This window comes from Thermobia domestica, chromosome 13 (genome assembly GCF_964235325.1).
Source record: "Thermobia domestica chromosome 13, izTheDome1.hap1.1, whole genome shotgun sequence".
NCBI classification, from domain to species: Eukaryota; Metazoa; Arthropoda; class Insecta; order Zygentoma; family Lepismatidae; genus Thermobia; species Thermobia domestica.
In genome coordinates, this window is record NC_137466.1 from 86,169,477 (window position 1) to 86,197,398 (window position 27,922).

The 27,922-nt window shown below is 35.6% G+C and overlaps 1 protein-coding gene across 4 annotated transcripts; it reads left to right on the plus strand.

The window, feature by feature from the left end:
• Positions 1-1,945: 1,945 nt before the first annotated feature.
• Positions 1,946-27,921, plus strand: mRpL9 (mitochondrial ribosomal protein L9). 4 transcript variants are annotated; one of them, XM_081736015.1, is made up of 6 exons: positions 1,946-2,085; positions 9,191-9,302; positions 9,837-9,996; positions 17,961-18,130; positions 18,926-19,126; positions 27,653-27,921. In XM_081736015.1, the coding sequence occupies exons 2-6, from the start codon at positions 9,201-9,203 to the stop codon at positions 27,848-27,850; spliced, it is 831 nt and encodes a 276-aa protein (XP_081592141.1). In that variant the 5' UTR covers positions 1,946-2,085; positions 9,191-9,200; the 3' UTR covers positions 27,851-27,921. The 4 variants fall into 4 exon arrangements, with proteins under 4 accessions (XP_081592141.1, XP_081592142.1, XP_081592140.1 ...); XM_081736016.1 differs by having other exon boundaries at positions 1,960-2,079; XM_081736014.1 differs by having other exon boundaries at positions 2,025-2,180.
• The last annotated feature ends 1 nt before the right edge of the window (position 27,922 follows it).

The window sequence follows — 27,922 nt, forward strand, 5'->3', positions numbered from 1 at the left end:
GTTAAACCATACTTTGTGTTTTATCCAGTGAAAACCAGGATTGAAGCCCATTTTATCCAGTGTATACCTGAGCGTCAAGGGGGGCCATAGCCCCTATAACCTCCCTTGGATCCGCCACTGTATATATATATATATATATATATATATATATATATATATATATATATATATATATATATATATATATATATATATATATATAAACCATGATTGTTAATTATTGATTTATAAGGATATTCATATCCTGTAAAACAGTTTACAATATTTTTACATCGAAGTTTTGAAGTTTCGCTAACTAATTTAAAACCTATTTATTCTAGTTGAAAGATTGTATCATAGGAAAGCACTCTATCATTGTCACGATAACCAATCAACACATTAGAAAAAAAATACACCTCCTATTTCACCTACATTCAATATACATTTCTTTATTTAATCCCTTGAGAATATAAAATTTTATCTTTTCTTTCTTATTTTGTTGCAATAGAAACTTTTCCCCGACGAAGTTGTAAGTTCAAAGGTCTCCATAAGTATAAAAAGAATAGTACTACACAAGAACGAAGTATTGAAGAAAGCATTAATATAATATTATTAAGAGCACGATGCTTTCTAAAATTTGTAGTTGAACTCCTGTCTGTTGATAACTATTTCCTGTTGGGCACTTCAGACACATTCTATCCACCATTATCCTCAGCTTTTAAGAAAAAATATTTTTTCAAATGTTCGAACGGTAAAATATTTTCGTTCTCCATCTTCATAGAAACAAGACCAACCAAAGTAAATTAGACTATAATATACCATGGTACTCACAATTCACTCACTGAATGTATTGATTTGGAGCTGTCGAAATTTAGGACAAAATCTTCCGATGCTTGCAGGTGATTTTCCTGAGGTTGTACTCATCTTCCGAAAACAGCAAGTGGCACTAAGATCTTATCTATTCCTCATGTGTCGGTGGCTGACTGTCGGTCACCGAAATAAGTCATGCTCCATTGGTCCATTCTGAGAAACATTTGTTCCTGATACATATATTGTAGTTCCTCATCCGAAATGTAATACAAATTAGGTACGTTACTTAAAAATTTGTAACGCGTTACCGTTACAGTTACTTTGAAAAGAATGTAGCGCGTTACCAGGAAACGTTATTTAAAAATTAACGCGTTACTTGCGTTATTTTACTTCCCAAGACTGTGTCCAATCTCCAAGTAACTACCAAGAACTGGAGGGCTGAGATGATATGTTTTGCAACTGAGATAATATACTATGTATTTGTAATGATCATTAATTTCATTGATTTTCAGGTACTGTTGGATATTTTAATTGTGCTACGTATCTATAAGAGTATATTTCATACAACTATTATACTTAGTTAAGATAAATGAACAAAATGAAATGAAATGAAGTTGTTCTTCAAATCTGGAGACTGAAGTTGAACTTTTATTGGTATTTAGTACAACTTTTCTATTTCAACCATTGACATCCGATTTACAGGCTACATCCGGTAATTAACTTTCTTCCCGAGGATCATACTATCGTAATTCGGAGCTCGCAACCTTGATAGTCCTGAATTTGAAAAAAAAAATTGTTGTACAAAAAGTATATCGGGACAGAACTACTCAATTAATTACTCTCTTCGGCCTTACGTGAACACTCGTCTGCGTAAAGAATGGTGTATCAACCGTGGCGACGGGATTTGTCAGGTTGCTTTACGAACAGCTTCGTGATTGAGAGCTTACGGTGGGAGTTGTGTTGTCCTAGAAGTGTTGATATTCCAACTAATTCTCTATTAAACCATGCTAACTTAGGATTCCCGGGGTATTTTACACACAACGCAATGCAGAATACACAAGTAGAGATGATTGAAAAATAGAAGGCAAAATGTTGTGTTTCATTGACAAAAAGCACTTAAAATATAGACAGGTCCTCTACATGATATTCAATAAGGAATAACAATTTCTTATAGATATCATTTTCGTTAATATGAACTGGCAGAACTGTAGACAAATGAAATTCAAATCATCATCGAACAAAAAACTAACTACAAGCGTTTTGTAACAGCAGAACGAAGCGGCAAGCGATGTAAATGTGGTAGTATTTTTACTGCTTAAACTTGTTGGAACATATAAAACTAGCTTGTATTGTGCTTAAATGTTGGTATAACGACAATAAGGAAGTCTGCAGTAGGTAGTGTAATATAAAAATTTAAATAAAATAACTACTAAGTCTTAGGTTCGGATTAAGCTAAGGAATAGAGAAGTTCTAATTATGGGTTGGGGGAGGGGAAGAATTTTTCTTAACAATTCATCCTTTTTGGGGGTAAACTTTACAATACACGCTCCAGCTGCGCATCGGTAAGTAGGGCTGTTTTGAAAGGGTATAGTAGAGGGGAGGGCTGATATTTAGTATCTCCCCCAATCTTACACATGTAAGATCTCCATTGTTACTTCACAATATATAGCTGAGCAAGCGAAAGGGGTTAGAAGCCCCAGGGTACGTTTTTTTCCCTACCTCTATTACAGTTTAGATAAAGGAAGGCACTCGGTTCTGGAGTTATGAAACGAGTTTGGTAAGATACTAAATGCAATCCGAGTAGGGTACGGATAGGAACGGGTTAGCTTAGGGTTATGGAAGTTTTCGCCCATTTTCGTGAAATCAATAGTGTAATTTCTTGTTTCTGAGTATGTATATCAGCTCGAACGGGCTTTGTAAAATTAACCCCTTTTCTGATAACTATAGCCTAATTTTGATTGATTACATTAGTCCTATTTACCTTCGTGGGTTGTATTGGCCCCCTGCAATTAGAATGAACCCAAAATACATAATCTGATAAACTGCCTAAGAATGTCAAATTTTAGATTTACGAATGCTGAACTTGATTTTATATTGAGTGCAGTAGTGGCTCAGTGGAGACAATACTCACTTTTGTGAGTCCCTGGTTCGATCTCAGTTCGAAATGAGCTTTGTAGTGGACGAACACTATATGCGGCGTAGGTTTTCTCGGGGTTCTCCTTTTTCCCCCACTTTCTCATTCCATCATTTAATTTATCATCATCACTCTTCCTTAGTCTCAGTGCAAATACGCAATCATTTAACTAGAAAATTCGGGTAAACTTTACAAGACACGCTCCAGCTGCGCATCGATAAGTAGGGCACTTTTAAAAAGTATAATAGAGTAGGGTTGGGTAGAGTACAGTAAGATGTAAATGAGTAGGGTAGGGGTTAGGAACGGGTTAGCTTAAGGTTAAGTAAGTTTTGATCCATTTTCATAAGTGTAATTTCTCGTTTCTGAGTGAGTATACCTGCTGGAGCGGGCGTTGTAAAGTTAACCCGAAAATTCATTTAATTCAATTCTGTATTCTTGTGTATATTATATAAAAATAGAGGAGATAGTTATACGCATAAAATATTTTATTTTAAGTCTCTGAATGCCTTATATTCATGTGTTCAATTACATCATTAGGCTTATCTTACGCAGATGGCGGCTAATATTGGACCCACATGGACCCACATGAATCAACGTTATGTTTTGATTTGTTGTTATTTTAATCATACCTTACGTAGAATTTTGTGCCTTCCACTTTTAATTGTTAGTCACAAATATTTCGTATTTTTACGCTTTCTTTGTTCTTCACTAGATAGTATTTATCTGTATTACTGCGCAAAATTAGTACTTTCCAACTTTTGTGTTGCAAACTACGCCTATTCAGAAACGACGAAAATAATTTATCCTCACCTAGTCATGTTTCTAACCAGCACTAGAAACAACACCCTCCTACGATATTATGTGAATAAACTTTTAGAGAGGGGATCGAAGGACGGAGCCCCTATCATATCCATGCCAATGGACATGCACAGCGCATACATAATACTGATTTACCACACCAGGGCTACTTATATTCTTGAAGTATGAACTTCTCTTAGCATGAAATGCACTCTTACTGCCTTAGAAAGCGTTCCTTAAGAAAGAAGTTGCATTAATAATTGCAGATTGACTTTAGGAGGGCAGAGTACAACTATATATATATATATATATATATATATATATAGCATAAAACTGCTGTGCATTAAACGAATTAACTTTAAAACACAAATCAACGTGTGCTAGGTGGCCGCTATAAAGCACGAATGCTATATAACCGAGCGAGGGTAGGAGTGCAGCTGGGTGCCCGAGGGTGAGCGAGATGTTACGTTTGTTGGGAGCAAGCGCATCAGCGCCGATAGATATACGCATGAAGAAGGATAGTAGAAAAACACTTTATATCGCATAAAACACACACCTTGTGCGTGACACATCTTTGCGACGCTTCTATGAGCACTTTGTAAGTGCTTCATCATGTATTTCTTCTGGAGTATTTCGTGTGTAAAGAACACACTTTCGTATTTGGGTGATTCCACGAAAAAGGGAAATTTTCTGTCACGGGCAAACTACTACTAGAAAGAATCACCTCATTTTTATTTTGTTTGGTAGTAACCGTCACAAAGTAGGTATGCCATGTATAACAGTTTGCAAATATAACATGAAACATACGTAAAAAATTAATTATTACCCAATTTCTCAACTCCGTGGGCTGTCACAGACTACAATTGGCTGATTTTAATCAATAAATTACAACTGAAGTCGCAAATCAAACATCATTTAATGGTAATTAAATGAAAGAGAACACTTCAATGTTTCGGTTTTGTGGAAAGTAAACCTGTATAACGATTATTTTCGAAAGCTTGACTATGCTTCGTTTTTGTCACCTCTATTTCGTCTCAACTCCATGGCAATAGAGAAAATTATCATTGCTCTCAACATATAGCATGGTCGTCCACATTGGCAACACCCACAAGAAGACAAGGCAAACATATTTGACTGAAGAACAGAAAAAGTTGTGTGCATGTGTTAAAAGCTATAGGAAAAATATTTTTGTGTGTGGAAAGCAGGTGCGTATATTAATTGATTCTCAACACCATGGTATTTATTACTGAATGTATTTGTATGGTATATACCTTCTTTCCCCTGAGGAACCTACGCCTTAACGTAGAAAATTCGTACACAATTACTCACATGTACTGGTTAAAAAGTGGGCCGGTAAAAATAAATTATATTCGATTTTCTCAACTCCATGTCCATCTGAAAACTAAAGAATCCACGGTGTTGAGACAAGTTCACGGAGTTGATAATCCTGTAGTGTTTGTTACGCTCATGCTCTTCCAAATATTTGTTCTTTCAATATATTGATTGAAATAAAGCTCGTTTATCGTCTAGTGACTAGCATGCTCGCCTTTCGTGCGTGGTTCTGGGTTTGTTTCCCGGTGAAAGCTCAAAAATTAATGGTGTTTACTTCGCACAGTGAGGCAATTGAAAAACTCATTTGAGTAGAGATGTACTGAAACCTGATCGCGCAAACCATCGCAACGGTCGTAGGAGCCGACACGCTGACCACGTGTCATTCACACTCAAAGACCGGCTGGTGGGTCCTAGCCCATTTAAGGAGTGTTTCGCGGAAGTTCAGATTTGGGGCTGTCAGGTAGCCGGAGGTAAAACTTCAGTCAAGTCAAGATGGATGGTATCTGTTTTTAATCTATTGACGTCTGAATCTTATGATCAACTAATTGTTTTCTTTTCAGGGATTGTCGAAGAGTCTGAGGGCAATGTACGGACAGTCAATTTTATGACGCGGATCGGGAGGAATTTCTCCTGGCCTACTAAATCTGACGTTTAAAAAGCGTTGGCAGTTGTCATTCTGTGTAGACTAGAACAGCCCTTCCCTGTTTCCTCAAGACATTTCCTTCATTGGAGTGGAAAATGAGGGCTACTTAACAAAGAACATCGAATTATCCAAAGAAAACAGAAATGATGAGTGCTTACACTGTCATTTAGTGTGCATTATACAGGGCGTTTCGAAACAATACGACAACGTTTGGGAGGTGATTCCTAACACCAAGATAAGATAAAAAGTATAGACCAATCTGGGTGCACAAATGCTTCCTTTCGCAGTTATAGGCTGCCGAAAACATGAAAAAAAAAAAATGAACTTTGAAGGTCCATAGCATAAAACTATGGGACCTACCGTAGTCGGGTCAGACTTCACTTAGGAATTAGTATGTGCGCTATCGAAATATCCATGTTTCAGAATCTTGCGGTACTTCCACAACAACTTTTATAGAAGTAGTTGGTGAGTAGTTCAGATTATACGCCCGTAACCAAACTCCCTCTATAAAAATTGCTTTGTGAGTACCTCAGGATTCTGAAACATATTTTTGGATAGTGCACATATTAGTTCCTAAGTGAAGTCATGACCCGACTACGGCAGGTCTCATAGTTTTGGAGCTATGGACCTTTAAAGTTCATTTTTTTTTTCATGTTTTCGGCAGCCTATAACTCCGAAAGGAAGCATTTGTGCACCCAGTTGTCTATACTTTTCGTCTTATCTTGGTGTCAGGAATCAGTTCCCAAACGATGTGTGTATTGTTTTGAAACACCTTATATATACCAAATATGCGGTACAAATACACTTACCAGATGTTGAAAAACTATTGCACTTTCGACGTGTTGACTTGATCACACAGAGAAGACAGACGGTTTACATAAGCTCAGAAAACAAATGAAGTAGACAATAGACAGGTTTAGTGACTACTTCGTCTGTTTCGTAAGCTTATGTGAAAAGTTTGTCCTCTCCATATGATAGTCAACATATTGAAAGCGCAATAATTTTTCAATATTCGATAAGCGTATGTGTATTTCTTTATGTAAATTATAAGCTTAATCACTTATAAACCAAAAACTTATCACCCAGATGTATCACGTTTCTCAACTCCACTGCAATTTTCAACTCCGTGTTAACTAATCTCAACTCCGTGGCCTATGGTCTCAACTCCGTGGGTGCTGAAAAGTTTATTATTTTTTATTTACTACACCAATAACGATTCAGCTCTGCTGAACACCTAATTAACATGTACTTAGTAGTAGTAAGTGCATGTGATATTTTTATTGAAATAGGCGACCATCAACGGAACAAAAATTTTCTAAGTGAAAATTTCCCTTTTTCGTGGAATCACCCATTTCTAATTTATGATACATGTAAGAGGTAAGATTCCGATATATTTTGATCACTTGTACATTTCTATTGTGAAATCAAATTACATATTCCTTGCATGAACTTTACAAATTCATGGTCCCATAAAATGGTATAGAACCCAAAAGTTTTCCTCACGTTACCGCATTTGGTTCAGATACAACTCCTCTCTTGTTAGTTTCCGATCTACATTTCTGTATTTTCCTCCTTTCTGAGCATACACGTTCTAGATTAGTTAATAAGACAGTGGGTTTCAAGCACTTTCATGTTATGCTCTATTGCCTATTTACCCAATACCATATCTGTACGCAGATTAATATAGTCTAGAATTTCAGGCTTTCCAAGGCTCCTATTTTTCCTGCGTCTCTCCCTATAAACTTCTATATTTCCTGTATTTTAACGAAACCTCCTATATATTTGTGGCATTGCTAGTTCTACTTGTGAAAATAACATAACAGCATTAATAGAATAACTGAAACTGAGTGGGACCATAATGGCGGACATCTTGAAGTCCACCACTTTGGATTCAGACCCAAAAGTTTAAATAGAGATGAGGTCATGTGACACATCGTTTTGGGGTAGGTTTTTTTAAAGCACAAATACACTTTTGTCTTTGGTTTCGACTTATCTCTGATCTGACCCTGATGAGGTTAGATCGATTCTTCCTTTGATCTTGTACCTAGTAACATGCTACTGAAAAGAAGGAAAACTAAGGGAGTTCTAAGAATTCATAATATGAGTGCTGTATTTTCAAATGATTGTACACATCCATTACGAAGGTTTTAACTCAATATACAGCGCTCACCGAGAAGTTCGGTTTGATGCCACTGAGGTGCAGCGGTGGAACACCCACCTCCGATGAGTGGGTTTTCCCGTTTTTTCTCAGATCCTTCAATCCACAATTATTATCTTGGTTCCCTTAGACAGACTCTGAGCATAATCATGGGACGTAATCTTTTAAAAATATAGTTTTACTTTTTCGCAAAGTAAAGTTTTTCTAGCAACCCATTTCTCTTAAATCTCCCAGTATGTATACTAATATATGTATTTGTATGTATGTATGTAAAGGGTGGACCATTATATTGATATCTTGTAACATTTAAACAAATTCACACAAAACTCTTAAATTTCGTACCATGAAAATATCGGCAGAGGGACATTGTTTGACATATTTTGCAAGACTACTAAGTTAACAATGTTGCCACCCGAACACAAAGTTAGGTTTCTTCCAATAAGCTAGTAATTTGTGTTATTATATATTTTAAATCTACATGTTAAACCAAAATTTATGGTACCAGACTTGCTATACACTGTTGCAAACTAAGGATACTACAGTGTCACAAACATCGAAAAACAGCCAAATTTTGGAGGTTTCTATAAAGCAAATGACATGGGTAGAACAATGCGCATTCGAAGTACCTTACTGTAGAATACTACAGACATCATATGACATACTTCGAACCACTGGAAATAAAGTTACATGAAATCGAAAATTTAACTTCTTTTTTTTTCAAGGACTTTATTTAAAAAAAAAGTGTTTACGTAAGTGTTACATCTAATTACGTACATGATTTTCAAAAGACATAAATATCATAATACCGTTTACAGCAATTTGATAACTCAAACCGTTTAAGAGATCTTTAAAAAAAATGTAAAAATTGCTATTGCTTAATTGTAAATATTACTTAAAATGGCATATTTATGTCAACTTTTAGAAACAGTTGTTTATTTTCTTTGCCATTATAGCATAGAACAATACTGTTTGGTAGATATAATTAAAGATTCTCGGATTTACATAATTTTAAACAGTGTTGCAAACTTTACTAGTATTTAGTGATGTTTTAATTATATTGTTGGAAGGAGATCGCTGAAAATGTAAGTAGAAAGGATTACGCTATTGCTGTGTTGCATACTTACGTTGTTCGTTCCGCGACTTAGAATTAGTTCCCTTTTTTCCTGCTTCTAGTTTTAGTGATTGTCCTTCAAAAATATAATTAACTCATCACTATGTCACTACATAGTAATAGACGATTTCAAATTTTGATTAATTTAGGAACTCTTTTAACTAAGAAAATTTACCATACATTGGTGACATAAAACTTATTGAAGGATTTCATACTTATTTCTAGATATATTAAAATGTTGAAATTACTAGTCCATCAGTTTGGAAAGCTTGGTATTTCACCTTTGAGCCACCGTTTAACTTCATTACAAGGCAGTACAGTCAATGAGCAAATAAGGGTGAGTAATTTGGTGCTTTACGTTTATATTAATTATAATGCTTGTTACTTATTTTACTAGAAGTTTTATTAATTTTTTTCTTTCTTTCTTATTCGTGGGTGTAATGATTACTTTGTATTCTGGGACCTACAATACCATAGATATACGCATATAGTGACAACTTTATAATGTTCCAAAAGTAACAACCAGTAACAGGTGCAAATCGTAATCGGATGATTAACTCCTGGTATGATTTCGTGCAGTATATTGCTTCAACTTCACAAGAATATTTTTACATTATTTAACTTATTCATTCTTCATAGAAAACACTAGAATCAGCAATCACCTTTTGAACTGTTGATAGTGAAAATTAATCATAAATTAAAGTGCAACACTTCATCTTCCATAATGTTTGTATTGAGATTACTCATCTCTGCAATCTTTTGTATTTTTAAATCTGTAATGGTCGTCACTTTTAATGTTTCTGTGTGGTATATTCTCTTTTGATCGAATAATGAATTAAGAAAATAAATATACGTATTATTATTATTTCAGACAACTTTCATTCTAAAAAGAAGATGGCCTCCCGGTCTTCATAGAAAGGGATTCAAACCTAAGAGATTGAAAGCTAAGCATTTCGTATATGATTTAGTAGAAGATGAAAATACGAAGAAAATTGAAAATATTAATGTTGTGCTAACGCAATATGTAGAAGGTAAATTTTTAATAATATCCGAATGAATTTATTTATTCTTCTATTATGTTTATGAGGTACCATATCTTCATTATTTTACTTAAATCTGTATCAGTATTAGTATACTTTAGGTATAGCTTATCTTTATAGTGTGTATAAGTATGGACATGTGAGAGAATAAACTAGACTTTAGCTACGCATATGAAAAATAATAAGTAGATAGGTAACACTCCATAGTAATCCTATTGCATCACTTGTAACAAACTCTCTGTAAAAGTTGAGTTGAAATTATAATTTGTAATCATTCTTATGAAATATTTAGTTTGTAGTAAAGTAGATGTTACAGCATAGTTTTGTCTAGCATGGGTTTAAAGTCGTAGCAACGTGAGGAAATTAGGTTTTATGATTGACTGGACGAATTCTGTTAATACACGGTGTCTCTTTCGGGGCGTCTAGCAACACTCTGGAGCCTTCCACTGGCTTTTTACAAAATCGAAGAAAATTCATGGAATCAGTTTGAACATCGATAATAAGTACGGAAAGAATTGGCTGTCAGAAAAAAAGGCGCAGAAAATGGTTTGAGCGTTGAAATTGGCGTATCAGAAGGGAAACATGTTGAACTTCCGTTAGTAATCCTCAATAAGAGTAATGAGAGGAATGTTATGGAAGAAGAAAAGACTAGAAAGAGAAAAAGGCATCAAAGATATTCCTATTTAGTGCAGACATCAACCATCCTTTATGTGAAGACTGCATTGTCCTGTAAGTATTTGTCACGTCCTTATAGAATGTCCGGAGTACTCCGACCTCAGAGAATGTTCAGGGCTGGCGGGTTTTAGAAGACAGTGTTGCATTGAGTGACCTTATTCCCTTAGGTGTTTTCTTTTAGTTCCTCGTTTATTTTATTATTACTATTTTTTATTTAGCATTCTTATTATTTATTTTCTATTTGCTATTTATTACTGTGACTTTTTCAAGGCCTTTATTTTAATTTTAATTTTTGATAACTATATGTATTTTGTATTATTTTATATTTGTTCGAGCTTTGTTTTCTTTCATAAGTAGACACGGCGCAAGCTAGCTTTGCACTTTGAAACCGTTACTTCCCGAGCGAGTGAGATAAAAATGAGAGGAAATGGTTGATACTACGCATGCGCAAGATATGTTGCTAACCGCGATTATCCAAATTTCTCAGTAGTAGACCCTAAATCGTTTATTTAAAATAATAATAATAATAAACTAGTTTGTTTATTACTCTCCACTATTTTTGCAATTGGTACAATTGATAACAATAGACCATCATTTGCTCTTTCTTTCTCAAAGTAAGCTCTGACATTATATATCATTTCCCTACTTCTGATCGTAGTACTGCTCCCGAATTTTTTAAAAAAGATCTTTTATCTTCCATATCATAGCGGCACAGGACATTTGGGCGCGGACGTTTCGGCGCTGCCGTTTGGGCGCCAGACGTTTGGGCGCGAGCTACATAGTAAAAATCACAATTTACGACATATAAAGTAAGCTAGGCACTGAAAACTAAGCGCGAATCAAGATATATACATTTCCTATACTTCTGTTTTTATCTCACCTCATTTATCTGTATATTTTCTAAATTAAATAGTTTAATTCGTTTGTAGTATTTGTTGCCTAACCTCGTCATGGACTGATTTTTCGCTTGTTCACTATTCTTGTACTTCTGATCTAATGATCTATTTTTTGTATTATATAAGAAAGCTAGAAAATGAAGGAATCAGACGACTGTTAATAATGCCGGGGTGATATCTAATTTACAAGTCCAGGCCGCTTCCTTCCTTCCCTTTCCCCGGATAGTGTGCTCCCTCAAACGTGACGGGTTAAATGGCCTTAAATGCCGAGAACCCAGAAATCTAAAAATCCTAAATCGTAATCGAGTTGAGGGAAAGATGTTAATACAAGGTGTCTAAGACATTGAGTTTAGGAACTGCAGTATGCCGTATTTCTGGTATCACTTTTTTATATTAACATTCCAGTATAAAAATCAAAACTTAACACACTTTTTTTTTCGTCCCATTGTAAGCATTTAATCTGCATTAAAGAAAGTGAAGAAAGGGAAAAAAGAACGATTTCAAAGTGAAAAATATTGTTAAGTGTACATATATTGGTCATTTAGCCACTAGAAATGTGTTTGACATTCACACTTATTGCATAACCACAGTAGAAGGCCTGTTTAAATTTTTTAATGGAATAGGCTCACTATGTATGTAATGCAGTCAATCATATCTAGTCTGGTCTACTTACTTTTGGCTTGAAAAGTTATCAAATAAAAAGCACACTTAACTTTGGCTGAAACTTAAATTTACAAAATTTAATTGTTAATTCAGTTTTTAGAATTTTGAAATTCCAGTATTTCTAATATGTAAAACAAAATCCAGTATAATTCAAGGACTTCCACTACAGTAGACACCTTGTGATATTTTGATTGGAACTTAGTACTCAGCGCCTGCCATAATGACTTTTTAATTTAACTCGCGCCCAAACGTCTGGCGCCCAAATGGCTTCGCGCCCAAACGTCCAGTGCCCAAACGGCGGGGCCCAAACGTCCGCGCCCAAACGTCACGTACCGTATCATAGCGTTAATTAACCAAAGTATAAGAGAATTTGAAATCAATTATTAAAATTAGGAATAAGTGAATGTATCAAACACCTGAACGTGCCGGCATAAAAAAAAGGGGTAAAGAACTCATACAAATATATTCACACAATCCCAGATATTAACACACAAAAGAATAGATACACATAGTATTTTAGTTCTACAAAACACAAAAATTCAGATTTATATACACCACTATAACACAATGCTAAGTAATACTGAGTGGAAAACATTTTTTCACTCTTCTTATTTTGACCTTTGGGTTCCAAAACAGATGTGTGGGAAATAAAAAAAAAAAAAAAAAAAAGCCTCCCACACATCTGTTGGTCAACAGAACACATGGTACATTTTGGCAATCGTAGCATTCCATTCGCTTAGGATCTAAAACAAGAGACATGGCTCACTCACCCCTCGAAATAAGATATTTCCGATGCTTGCGGAGGTTTGTTCTTTGGCTGGGTTTCGTGTAGTGTGCTAGTAGATTGAAAATAAGGTGTTTGTTGTTACGAGGGTGTTATTATCGTATTCCGGTCCAGTGTAGTGTGGATGGGCTAGTGTAATAGTTTGTAGGTGTATCAGTATGTGTTGTAGTGAATTGACGTGACTATGAATGTTATAAACTCCAAAGTGAAGCACAAAAAGGTCCATTCACAGGCTAGAGAGGTGATTTGGAATGTTATTAAATTTATGGAGATGGAAGCTCGAGAAGGTATCTTCACAATTCCTGTTGGAAAAGCTTTAGAAAGAACAGCGAAGGCTGTAGGGGTATCATTACGGACGATCAAAAATATTAAAAAAGAAGGGCAAACAGTTAAAGCTTAGAAAACTTGTTTTGAAACTCCGAATAAGCCTGTGGTTGGGGTAGATGATCTTGACAGTGATGTTATCGGAGAACAATTTACGGCTTTTATAAAACGGAACACACAGCTCCTACTGTTTCGACACTGAGGGTAAAGCTTTCAAAATCAATAGGTTTTCAGGATGGGTGCACAAGCCTTAGAAAAATTCTAAAAGATCTTGGGTTTCGGTGGAGAAAGACTAAAACTAACAGAACCGTACTTGTCGAGTCTCAAGAAATTCGGGGAAAAAAGAATTTTCCTACTTGAGACGTATAAAGGAATATCGAAACCAAGTGCGAAATATAGTTTATGTAGACGAATCATACATATTATCATCTCACGTTTCAAACAAATCTTGGACCGACGACAGCTCCCACGGTCTATTAGCACCAGTCTCTCGGGGTCAGAGGTTAATTATGATTCATGCAGGAGGGGAAAATGGGTTTGTACCCAATGCATTATTAATATGGAAAGCAAGTCAGTCTACAGGTGACTACCACAACCAAATGAACCAAGAGAATTATGAAAAGTGGGTTACAGAAAATTAATACCAAATCTCCCTCACAATTCTGTCGTGGTTTGTGATAATGCATCCTATCACAACGTTATTTTGGAAAAAGCACCTACCTCTAGTTCGAATAAGCAACAAATGATGCAGTGGCTGACAGAGAAAAACATTTCTTTTGATTGTAATATGCTGAAGCCGGAACTATATAGTTTAATCCAATCACATAAATCTAGATTTAAAAAGTTTGAAATTGACGAAATTTTCAAACGCCATGGACACTCTGTGCTTCGTTTACCCCCCCCCCCCTACCACCCGGAACGGAATCCAATTGAAAAAATTTGGTCTTTGGTGAAAGGATGGGTTGCGTCACGAAACACAATTTTCAAAATTAATGATGTTCAAAAACTCTGTAAAATTAGGTTCGGGCAAATCGGGAGGAACGAATGGATATCCGTTTGTAATCACGTGAAGCAAATTGAAACTCAGTATTGAGAAGCAGAAGGAATTATGGATGAAATTACTGAGAGGGTCGTTATCAGTCTCGGTGGTGTCGATAGTGATAGCAACAGTGATCCAGAAGAGGGTACTGACGGTGACTTATCCGGAATAGAAGAAATGTAGGTGAGTGTTTCCTTTATGTACGCATACACATAGATGAAAAATATTTGATATTTCATTTTTATTTGTGGAATACAACGTCTATTATTAATAGTAATGATCTGGATATACATAGATGAAAAGGTACAACGTACGAGTTATGAATAATACCTCACATTTCTAGATTCATGGCGAATATTTATTTCAGTTGGCAACGCTGATAAGTTCAATTTTGTCCTCCTAAATCACAATCAGATGGAAACCAAATCGCGTTGAACCAAGTCACTCAAGTGCAGAGTTGTGTGCCGTGTCTAAAGCTCTTGTTCATTGTTTTTTTTGTTTGAAGTTACGAATAGTATCTATCTGCTATTGGCCTTTTCGTCACCGAGACAAATACCTTTCTGCTGATACCACATTAAACTCTCCAATCAATTTGTAGATTTAATTTAACACTAATCTTAATTGTTCCACGAATGATGAGTATATACCCTTAAACTACAGAAGAAATTATATCATATTTCGGACAATAAAATGTTACATATTGTTTATATGTTAAGGATTTTTTTTTTTTTAATTCACTAAACGTGATACAAAATTGTTATGGCAACATCGAGTTTGTAAGGTTACATCGCATTTAAATCCATTGAAGCTTCTGGTGCTGAAGACTAGATAAGAAGACATGTTTCAATAGATTTTTATGTAAATTCCTGAAGCTTCTTATCGTTAACCTTAAATATAAAAATTTGTTTAATGTCTTATTGACTTCAGATTCATATATGATATACAGGAAATAAATACATTATATTACCGTAGATTGTCGTGTTAACGTTTGAAGAACTGTTATAGATTAAATTTATAAATTAATGAATGTTACCGAAAATTTAGCTTAAAACATCCCGATGAAAGGCGGTCAAGATTTAGGGTGGAAATATTGGTGAAAAATTTAAGAGTAGATATTTCTCATCCCTGCTGGAACATATAACGTTGGTATAGTGTTAAAATTATAGTGTTCTATACGTTCAGTTCTATACTGTAACTTATGGATGCATCAAAATATCAAATAATACTTTCGACAAAGTAGATACTTCCAGCATCAGCGTTAACAGACCAAAACCATATCCACGAAGAATTTAAATATCTACTGAAAACAGGGTATTCGTGTTATTACAGTATTCAGTTCAAAATCTTTTGTCGTCGCAAATTCTGTCGAGAATTTGAAGCTTAAAATATATAAAACGACAAGCATGCTGTTGTGCTACAATGTTGCGTGTCATGATCAGTGGAAAGAACGCAGACTGAAAATATTTGACGAATATTCGGGCGTAACAAGAACGGGAATGGGAATGGCGGAAACTTCGTAACGAGGAACTGCATAATTTATACCATTTACCAAACATTGGGGTCATCAAATCTAGGAGGATCAGACGGGCAGGTCATGTAGCCGGAATTGAAGAAAGTAGGAACACTTTCAAAGATTTAATTGGAAATCCAATCGGAAAACGACCATAACGAAGACCTAGTCGCTGATGGGAGGACAATATTAAGGTGGATCTTGCAGAAATAGGAATACAAAGTAGAAACTGGATCAAGTTGGCTGAAGACAAAAGTCAGTGGATAGTTTTTGTGAACGCGGCATTGAATCTCCGGGTTCCATAGGTCATAGAGTTAGTTATATGCTCAATTAGTTGTTACAAGTTGTACATATTAACTTCACGAAATCTTGTAACCTTTGTACACCTATTTCCGTTATTTTTGAATCACTTTTTTGTAAAGCTGATATAAGTAAGTCCAAGGTATTGAGCCTTTTGCGCACAAGATGGCGTTAGCGTCCCACAGCTCACGATATGAGTCTCAGCGGATCAGGCATAATGTTATCTGACAGCTGAAGTTAGTAGATGTGTTAAAAGTGCTGGAATCCGTGTAATCAGATGTAAAGTATGGCGCCGTGAAGATGAATGAACTTTCTACAAAGCTGCGATACATTTTACAATTTTATTTCGATAATGGGCAGATGCTTCGCAGGCCTGTGAAAGAATTTGTGATGTTTACGGGCAATATATGTTATCAAAAGCTACAGCTAAATGATGGTTCAGTCGCTTTCGTTCTCGAAATTTCGATATCCACGAAGCTCTTCGCAATGGGCGACCAACCAAAGAAAAAGTGGATGATGATTTGACAAAAAGAGTTCAATAGCTCCAACATGTGAGCAGTCATGACTTCGCCAATTTATCACCAAACTGTTAAACCATTTGGAGAAAGCTGCTACAAAAGGAAGCTTGATATTTGAATACTCGATCGATGATATCCCGGTGGGGTCACTCGGTCGAAAAAGTGTAACACGCTTTTTCAGGCCAGCCACCCTAAATGAGGTTTTCCTCATTCACACCAGGCAAATGTCGGGGTGGTGCCTAACTTCCAGGTAGAAGGTCCCAGGCCGCTTCCTTCCTTCCCCAATCCTTTGTTCCTTCCGTTTCCCTGGATTGTGTGCTCGCCGACGGACGTCGTCCCTCAAATGGTGACGGGCTAAATGGCCTTAGATGTCGACAGCCCAGAAATCTCAACCCTCAATCCCCCTCGATCGACGGTTAATCACGAGTGACGAAAAGTGGATAATCCACAACAATGTGCAAAAAGGATTGTCATGGAAGCGAGGATAAGCTCTACAGTCTGTGACAAAGACTTCACTGACGTTCAAAAAAGTTATGCTATGCGTATGGTGGATTTGTTAAGGGCATTTATGCATCACGAGCTACTAGCGTCAAGCAGGACAATAGACTTGGACCTGTATTGTCGACAGTTAACGCGAACACTTAGGAATTCAAAAGAAACGGCCGGAACTGGTCAACAGAAAGGGTGTCGTATATCACGCTGACAACGCTTGACCGCATATATATTTAATAACCGGACAGAATTTGAGAAAATTTGACAGGGAGGTTTTAATGCATCTACCGTATAGGACCTGGCACCGTCAGACTGTCATTTATTACGGTCTCTCCAAAACTCTCTGAATTATTTCAAGTTAGTTTTAGAAGAGGTCTGTAGAAACCACGTGTAACAATTTTTTGACCAGAAACCATAGAAGTTTTATAGCGACGGAATTATGATGTTGTTGGAAAAATGACAGAAAGTTATCGGATGAAATGGTGCATGTGTAGTTTCATTATGTTATTTTCAAATCACAAAAAAATATATTCTTAATTTTGACTGCCAAATGCTCCATACTTTTTAGACAACCTGGTGTGTTAGTATGGCATCATTAAGTATTGGATTTCTTTTTTTTTTTTTTTTTTTTTAATCTTTCGAGATGTTTTGTATGCTGTTTCATAAAGTACGTAATATGTTTTGTATGCTGTTCTCTGTATAAGCACTAATTTTAAATTATAATTAAGAATTTAATTCGCAATTTGTTTTTAAGGCGTTGGACTGCGTGGTGAGGTGGTATCAGTGAAACCAAACTATGCACACAAACATTTACTGCTACCAGGACTTGCAGTATACGCTTCACCTGAAAACATTGAGAAATATTCAAAGCTAAAATCAGAGCAGGAAGAAACGGAAAAGCACAGTACTCCGACAGCTGGTTTGGTAAGCATTGTATTTTCCTGTAAGACATAATTAACATTATATGTGTTCAATAACAAAAAGTAATTAGTTTGGGATACCATTTTATTAGCTCCTGGCATAAGCATATGGAAGCTTCTAGTTCTATTTGGGGCATGCGTGTTTAACTCTGTGTGGGGTGGTAATATATTTCTCAATAATTATTGACCGGATCCAAACGAAATTTGGGGGCCGCGGTGGCTCAGTGGTAGAGCGTTCACCTCTGGTGCTTGAGGTCCCGGATTCGATCCAAGCCTCCGCCAAATGAACTTTGTGGTGGACAAAAACTGTGTGCGTGGGTTTCCTCGGGGTTCTCCCGTTTCCTCCTGCTTTCTTCATTCCACCATTTCATTCATTTCTCATCATCACTGTCTCCTTTAGTCTTGCCGACGAATGGACTGGCCTGCCCGTTTTCCCGATTTGAATCCCATCGATTAGTTCAGGATATTATAAGGAGACGTCTTGTAGCACGTCTAGATGCGCAAAGGACCATCTAGCAGTTATAAACAGCACTGGTGGAAGAATGTAACTCCATACCGTTCTGGGTAATTTCTCTCCTCTCTGTTATAATTGTTGGTTACGATGTGTCTTTTTTTTTTAAAAAAAAAAAATCCTTCTACCTTATGGTTGTTGATTACGGTGTTTCCGTGAAGAAAATTTGTTTCTTCCCCCCCCCCCCCCTCTACATTATCATTGTTAATTACGATGTTTTCTTGAATACAGTTATGTACTGTACCTTACGCAAAGTAATTCATTCTGTGAATAATTTTATTCTTTCAGACGGCGAATTATTTGTCAAAGCATGTTCTCGGAGTTGTAATGAATAAAGAAAACCCATGGACTATAGAACCGTGGCATATTCGAATGTCCTTCCGGAAGAATGGAATTCACGTTCCGGAAGATGCAATAGAGATGCCTGAGAAGCCTATTCAAGGACCTGACCTCGCTTTAGAAGGAAAGTTGTTCTATGTGACAGTAACAGTAAGTATAAAATTTCTACAGTTAAATAGGTAGATCCTTCGGAAAGTAAATGTCTCAGGAATATGTACAAATTTGTTTATATATATAAAGTAAAATCCGTTTGTGAATATAGTTTGAAATTTGGGGTGTCCTTGTAAATAACTGTTCACGCAGGCCCCTGGCATCCCTTGCATGCAATCGCATGCCATTTGTATTCACGGTGTCATTCTGTACGCTTCAAAGTGTGAGGTTACTTCGGTTAAGAAAATCGGGAGTCCCGTTAACTGTAAATACGCTATACCAGATTGAAGGTTGAATGTATTATAAGTTTCGGAATGTACTAGTGTTGAGTACTTGTGAGTTAAAATTAGAGATAGTTTTAAAATTTTGGCAAAAGAACAATTGGAGCAGGCGTAAATACATGGGGAAAAACCCTAGTTCGACTAGGAATGCACTAAACCAACAGGTAAAAGAAAACGTGCAAAACTGTTTTGGTTACAAAACCGGAACGATAGAACTGCACAAAATATCATTGACATCAGGTGGGAAAGTCTCAAAACTTTTAGAACGAAGATACGTGATTTTTTGACAGCTAAAGAAGGTAACAGTATAAACAAAAACGTTCGGAACATGTATAGAAGCATCAGCGAATTTAAGAAAAGCCATCAACTTCGTCCATATATATTGAACACAATGTATGGCAAAATTTTTATGGATACGGATAGTATTTTGACTAGATTGAAAGATCTCTTTGACAGTTTGCTAAACATGCAGTCGAAAATAATGTTCATGAAAAAGATGAAATGCATATGGCAGAATCGTATATGTTAGAGCCTAATCGATGTGTTGTGATGTGATTTTTAGTTTAGCGTCCATTTAGCAGTGAGGCTATATGAAGCGTGAACCTACAGCTTAACGTGGAATCTGAATCACAGGAGCTCCCGTCGGGAATCGAAGCCAGGTCTCCCACACCAAAGACACGTACGCTAATCGCTTAGCCACGAGAGAGCACCAGAGCCTAATCGAATAGAAATAGAAATTGCTATTAAAAAATTAAAGGAGCACGATCTCCGGGTATGGACGAAATTCTTACTGAATTAATTTTAGAGGGGAGAATTTGTGGAATAAGGAGGAATTGCCACAAGAATGAAAATAACAATAATTGTTCCAATTAACAATAAAAATGACAAAACGACTGTAATAATTATCGAGGCATCTCTTTTTATCAACATCCTCTCAAACATTGTTAGCAAGATTGGCCCCATAGACAGATTAAATTATTGGAGATCATCAGTGCGTATTTAGAAACTGATCAACTATCGAACAACATACTGGTACATCAATTTATTTATTGATTTCAGAAAAGTTTGCGACTCGGTTATGAGGTGAACATTGTACAACATTCTTACCGAATTCGGTATTCCAAAATAGCTAGTTAGATTGATGAAAAGTCCGACAATGGAAATACTTTATCCACTAGCTTTCATGTCGAAAATGGTCTGAAACAAGGAGGTGTATTTTCGCCGTTAACGTTCAATTTTGTGCTGGAATTCGCTATAAGGAAAATTTAAGATCACAACCAGGGTTTGGAACTGAATGGCACTCACTGGGTTATAGTTGAGCAGGAAATTCATGTTGTCATTCAGTCCAAACTCTTTTATGTTCACCAATTCTGTGGAAGGATTTAAAGCTTAAAATATATAAAATGGTAATTATGTCTGTTGTATGCCGTATGGTTGCAAAACATAATCGCTTACTCGTAAGGGAAAAACCCAGGCATAAAGTATTTGAAAATCTTCGGACCCAAGAGTGACGGAAATGTGAAATGACAGAAATTCATAACGAAAAAATGCATAATTTACTATATATTGTTCAGGGCATTAAGTCTAGGAGCTTCAGGTGGGCAGGTCATTAGGCAGAATGGAAGAAAGTTGGAATATTTCCAAATTTTTAGCTGAAATCCAATCGGTAAAGACCATTAGCAAGACCTAGAGGCGGAGATGGGAAAATAGTATTAAGATGGATTTCTCAGAAATAGGAATATAAGGTAGAAACTGGATGCAGTTGATCAAGCAGAAAAGTCAGTGAAGAGGTTTTATGAATGTGGCGTTGAACTTGTGGATTCCATAGATCATAGAGTTAATTAGTTACGTTTATTTGTTTCCTTATCATTGCAAAACGAACCTTAGTGAAAAGGTAACACTCGTACAATTCGAAGTGTTAAGTGACGTTTCCAGTTTGTTCATAAATTTGTGAACTCATATATAATTTGCTAAAAATAAAATATAGAATGGTATTTATTAGTAATGCTATTGTTCAGTAGAAATGAGTGGAGGAATTTCGCAGACTTATTGTGAAATATAACCCCCCATATGTATATGTTTATATACATATATATATGTATGAACATACATTCAAATTAATTTTTGTAGTATATGTCGAATATTAATTGATTTAATTAATTTAGTCTTTCATCGACAAGTACGAAAATCAGACTCTCAACTTTCCTGTGATATCACTGACACTTCACTAAATCCTGCACTGACACAAATTAAAAATAATTATTTTTCTTTTGAGGTTATGAAAGGGCTAAAGACACTTTCTATGGATCTCCGAGATATACGGGGTCTGTCCCGAAAGTAATGTGCCCCATTTTCTTCTGCCGTGACTATCCGTCGCACAGCGTTGCCGCTCGCACAGAAGGGTGGGTGGAGTCTTGGGAACACAGCGGGACTAGCGCTAGTCGGCTCCGAGCTCCTGGAGAGTCATAGTGCCTGTTTCAGTGAACCCTTGTGTTAGTTCTCGGTCGAAATCAAGATGGAAAAAATTCTCGAGCAGCGATAACGCGATAAAGTTTTGTTTCATCTCAACACTGCCCCTGCCACCTTACAGACCTAATATGTCCCCGCCCGACTTCTTTATGTTCTCAAAGATTAAAAAATCCCTCAAAGGACAGCATTTGGGGACGCTGGAGAACACCAAGGTTACTAAAGGACTTCCCTGTGACTGACTTCCAGGACGCATGTAAAGCATGGAAATCGCGTTGTAACAAGTGTGTTAAAACAGGAGGAATGTATTTCGAAGAATATCAAGTAATTGTACGAATCGGTTCAATAAATTGTCTCTAATGTGCATAAGGCATTTATAAATGTTCAAAGAAGGAACTGTCATGATTTGCATTTCCTTAAAGAACAGTCTACATGATACAGTATCTAGCAAACCTTTTATTGCTCTTATAGCTTTCTTGTCATTTGAAGACAATTTGAACACCCGATTAATTATCCCATAATAATACCGTATTTTAAATGACAATGAAAAGCATAAAATACTGTAAGGAGCACGGTTTCAGTTGTCCTTAGTCTGCGAATTAAAAATATTATAAATAGTCTTTTACACTGATTTTCAGTATGTATATTCCAGTTTAGCTTTAGATCTAGATAGATTCCCAGAAGTTTTACAGAATGGCATACATCTACATCAGCCACATGATTACTAAGATAAAAGCGAATGGTTTTTGTCGTAGATTCGTTGGAATAAAGTTTGTTGTACTTTAACCATATTGATGACGTTTCTAACATTTCGTTGTTTTTAATTTTAACTCCCATTAAAGTCTTGTCTGTGCTTAGGAGTGTTGAGCTTTCAGCATATGAAACAGATTTATAAGGTAGAAAACTTGGGAAGTCATTTACCTAGATAAGAAAGAGTAAAGGTCTAACACACTCCCCTGAGGCACTCCTGACATTACAGTCAAGAAACTTGAGCTTTCATTTGCAATATTGACAGCCTGTCTTCTATTATTTAGATAGGACTTCATTAATGGCAACTCAATTCTCCTGATAATATAATTACCATGATAATATAATTTTGCAACTAGTGAATCGTGTGACATTGTATCGAAAGCTTTACTCAGATCTAGCAATGTTGTACATGTATATAAATTACTTTCAAAATTGTCTAATATGTGTGTTACTATATATCCACGTCCTTAGTCGTGGAAAACTCCTATCTGAATCGAAATTACGAAATGCGAAGCAGTTTATTTGTTTCAAGATGGTTTGGTAATTGATTTTTAATATTACCCAAAAACTCTGTACATAATTTTTATTAAGGATATAGGACGATAGTTATTAGACTTACTTTTATTTTCTTTTGTATGGATACTGTGGTTGTCAATTTAAGACAATCGGGAAAGATTCCCTCTAGATGCATCCAGTTAAATAGGTAAACTAAAGGTTCAACTATATCATCAATTATTTTTTTAACAAGTTAGAAAAACCATAGAAATCCTCACTGTTTGAATGTTTCAGTTTGTCAGGGTTGGCTAAAACCATGGTTTTTATTGAAAAACCAATTTTTTTTTTTTTGTTTAAACCAGTTTTTTTAATAACTTGCTCTATGTATTTATATTACATGTGAGCAGAAATAAGTTTGTTTTGGGTGTTATTATGCAACAGCGGGACTATGCTGGAAGGGGTCACATAAGCGTAAGGCGGAATTCAAACTGCTTCTCGGCTTACATCAAAGGGAAGTTGTTCTCCATTTGGACTCGAAACTGCGATTAATTGGCCACAAATGCAATGAGTCTGCCGACTCACTCACGGAGGACTCCTGATAAAAATACGTTGTACTGATCCTGACATATTTGTTAATATAATTGTCAAGAGTCATTTCAGAAGGACAAAAAGATAAACAATTGCACAATTGAAACCATTATACAGAATTATATATAAATCGGGAAACTCCCGCCTTGGACATTGGGAAAATCCTGTTATTACTTTAAATGTAAAGCAATAACGAGAAAATCCCGCTATTGCTTGGCATGTAAAATTTTATGGTCAACGTATCATAATCAGTACGCTAAAACTGAGGCATTAAATTACAAATTTAGTATGTAGGTATCATAAAAATTAAAACTGAAAGTCCTATCCAAGCTAATATTGGAAGCTACATAGACAGTCGATAAATTTTGCCAATTTTTATCTATATAATTAAGCAACCTTGGCTTCTTTATAAAACAACAGGCATTCAGGCATACAATTTGGTTTCGTTTCGTGTGTTTAGGCTTAACATCCTTATATAATACCGAGGTAAGAAGACGACTTTCGCTTAGTGACATCTGAACCGCTACTTGGTCCACACTTGAAAGAAGGTTTGTGGTTCGACCGAAAATTGAACATGGGACGCCTTGATTAAAAGGTGAAAAGGAGATAAAACTAATGCAGATGGTTGATATGTGGAAACGTCACCATTGGTTCATACGATTTAAAGCATTTTTTTTTTTTTTTTGTTTTTTTGTTTTAAACGAGTTGCTTTTTTTTTTTCTTTCTTTTAATAGCTGGTTTAAACCAGCCAACCCTGCAGTTTATTAACGATTGATAAAACTGACCTGATATTTATTGCAGTTCATGAAAAATTTGACTCAATGTTACTTACGTTTTGCTGTGCCAATGAACTTCTAAAGTCAAAATCTTAATTTTCAGAGAAAGAGCTTTTATCTTTTAATTTATCACAATTCTCTTATACTGTTCAGAAAGTATTCATTGAACTCGTTTATGAATAGTGGTATGGGATCTTGAACAGTTTTCCAATTTTCTTATTAATTATAGACCAAGCTGCTGGACATTTATTTTTTGAATTATTTATCAAGGTTTCGTTTACAGTAATTTTTGTTGCTTTAATCTCCTTTCCAGGGGTGCCCATCCCCCCCAAAGCTGATGGCGCACTCCCCCCCCAAAGTGATGCCACTTTTGAGCTTGTTTTAAGTTTGTGCGATTACATTTTCCAGGGCCTGCGGTAAACAGAAAACTATACAAAATATTATCATTAATTCATTTATTATACATCATGTAGCAATTGAACAGCATTACTTATTAAGTGTCGTACATGGTATAAATAAGAAATAAATAAATGCTCCCAGCAGAAAATGGGTAAATTACCTACACAAAGCGATAAACCGACCAGCCCATCCTTTCATATAGCAACTTGCGCGGTACTTCATTCATAAAGTTTCTAAGCAGGGGGTAGGGGGATTCATTCGAGATTTAAAAAAAAATCGCATCGTGTTCCAATGTTATTCTGACGACAGCTAAATTACTTATTCGACATTAGAGTAAAATTCTTCCTCAATTCTTTTCTCGATGGCACAACTTGCGCCATTCATCCCTCGTGTGGGCGGCCCTTCTCTCTTAAAACAAACCAACCTTTCCTTTCATACGGCTACTTGCGCGGTACTTCATTCATCGAGTATTGAAGCAGGGGGTACGGGGGTTCACCCCGGAAAATTTTTGAAAATTAGCTTCTCAAAATCGTGTTTTAATGCTATTCCGACAGTAAAATTGCTAGTTCGAAAGTAGAGTAAAATCCCCCCCCCCAAATTTTTCTCAATGGCGCAGCTTGCGCCATACATCCCCCCTGTGGGCGGCCCTGCTCCTTTCTGTATGTCGTTTTAGCAGTTTTATATTTTTTCTTGTATCAGTCGGTAACCGTGTAGTATTGGCAATATTATGCAATATGATTAGTCTATACCGTTGTGATTTAAGATGTGGTGAGATAAAGACTATTTCAATATATTTACTTCCACGTATGGTAGTTCTCTACCTCTTAATCTTTTCCGGACAGCATTCATTCAGATAGGTAATCAAAGTAGTACGCATAAAATTATGAAAAGCTTCCGAAATGCCTATACAGTTTAAAATTATACTTTCCCAATTTAAGTTCCTTAATCTAGATCTTAAAATTTATATGTGAACTTCACCTAACAATCTGATTTTTTTTTAAATACACAATAGTTAACATTTTTGTCTGGTGTTACAGGAAACAAAAGTCATACACCTCCATAGTCAGATAACAAAGACTGTACAGTTCTTCATAATAATCTGCAGTTTTAATCGTGAACATTATCTAACTTTGCATATTTTCTTGTGAGCTAAGTACATCACAAAATAGATGTATCTGTTGTTCAAGCCGAGTGTGTCTCATATATATATATTATTTTCATGAATATATAAATGAATTCCGTCCCAGGTAATAGTGAAAAATAATCACACATACTACAAAGTATGTTATAACCGCTTTTGATAAAAACTTCATGAGACAAGGAAGAAAAATATTAGCTCTGAAACGCTCAGCTGGACGCCGAAAGGAAGAATGCTAGAGTTTCTGCACGGTCAGAGTATAAAGTTGTATAGATGGTTAAGAACTGATTAAGGTTCTTTGTGTTGTGTAAGCGAATGAATGAATATGTCATTCGTTTTCTCTTTTTGTTAGTTTAGGATTAGTTCAGTTCAATATTACTGCTGCAGGCGAAGAGAGGCAGATTGGTATTCAGGAGAAGAGAGGTATCGGAAGAGCATGGCTGAATAGAAAATTACCCATAAGTGTTTGTTGTGGAGTTTAATAGGCAGGAAACTCCCAAACATGAGAGAAATTTTCCAATATTTCCACTGTAAATTTTAAAAGATTAGGAAATGATTGAAAGATCAGATATTCAAGAATAATGAAGAAAAAGATTAGGATATTCATTTAAAATTGTAAAATATGCATCAAAGGATACATACAAACTAACCAAATAAACGAAATGCACGTTTATTATATGTTGTACACAATAGATTTTACTTCTGAAGATATAAACTTTTTTTATTTTATTATTATTATTATTATTATTATTATTATTATTATTATTATTATTATTATTATTATTATTATTATTATCATTATTATTATTATATTATGTTTGAAACAAATTACAATGTGCTTTTCAGTATTTAGTGTAAGAAAATTTTTACATTTGTCTCAAACTGGAAAAATCATCTTTAAGCATTAGAATTTTAGTGATGCTGTTTCACCTGCCCAATGATTTTCGAAAACTTGAGATGAGATACTACTTAGCATTTACATTCTGTAAGAATTTCAGTCCTAGGTTTCTTTATTACTAAAGCTGCGTTTAAGAACATTTCCATATTGTCCAGGCAGAGAGGGGAGGGGGGGGGGAGGAGTTCATGATACTCAAAAAGCTTCAGTGAGTAGAAAGTAGTAAACCTTTCTTTAAAACTGAGTAATTGTCTTAGGTAGTGACCAAAAATGAACAATAATGAAGGTGTTAGATCGAACTAAATATTGTCAGCGCCAAAGTAATTATTTGCTTTCTGTTTTTACCTGGCATATTGTGGGTCTAAACAACCTAGTACCTGAAAATGTATATTGTAAGTACAATTCATACTAGTCTTAAATGTGAGATCAAATTCACATCTGCGGTTTAACTAGAGCTGAAGTTTTATAACGGAAAATCGTCTCCTAACTGGCGAAAGAATTTGTTTAGTATTAGTATTTTTAATTTATATGAAAACTCACTCAAGGTGGAACTAGTGTGATCGAAGTTTTGTTTCGGGTCGAACAGGGTTCTACTTTTAACAAATCCATGTGATACGGTATACTAGGTGTTGTTAGTTGTGACTCACAAGTTTGATCACCTAAAATAAGCTTTTACATTATACAAGATTTAATTTGAAGAACCTTGTCAAATTATTACTATTATTGTTTTCTTTTAAGATTAACAATGTTGAAAGGGTACCAGTTAGATGTCGAATCCACCATTGGAGCACTAAATTGGAAAACCGCTTGCCGTTTGTTCCTTGCTTCTGGGCGCAACCAGCAGATCCAGTTTTCCCTGAACAGGCTGAAGTGTTGAATTCTCTTCCTCCTATACCGCCACCACCAGAAATGGATGGAAAAGAACAGACTAGATAGGAAAGAGGCTGTATGTACAATTTTTGCTATGTTATAGTTCGTGTACTTGTAAATAAACTTGTTTTATAAGAT

Excerpts from the sequence above, each read along its gene's own strand:
- mRpL9 (XM_081736015.1), top strand. The coding sequence starts at position 9,201 with ATGTTGAAATTACTAGTCCATCAGTTTGGAAAGCTTGGTATTTCACCT. Across the intron at positions 9,303-9,836 it reads CAGTCAATGAGCAAATAAGG|ACAACTTTCATTCTAAAAAG; the intron begins GTGAGTAATTTG and ends TTATTATTTCAG. Across the intron at positions 19,127-27,652 it reads TGTTCTATGTGACAGTAACA|ATTAACAATGTTGAAAGGGT; the intron begins GTAAGTATAAAA and ends TTTTCTTTTAAG.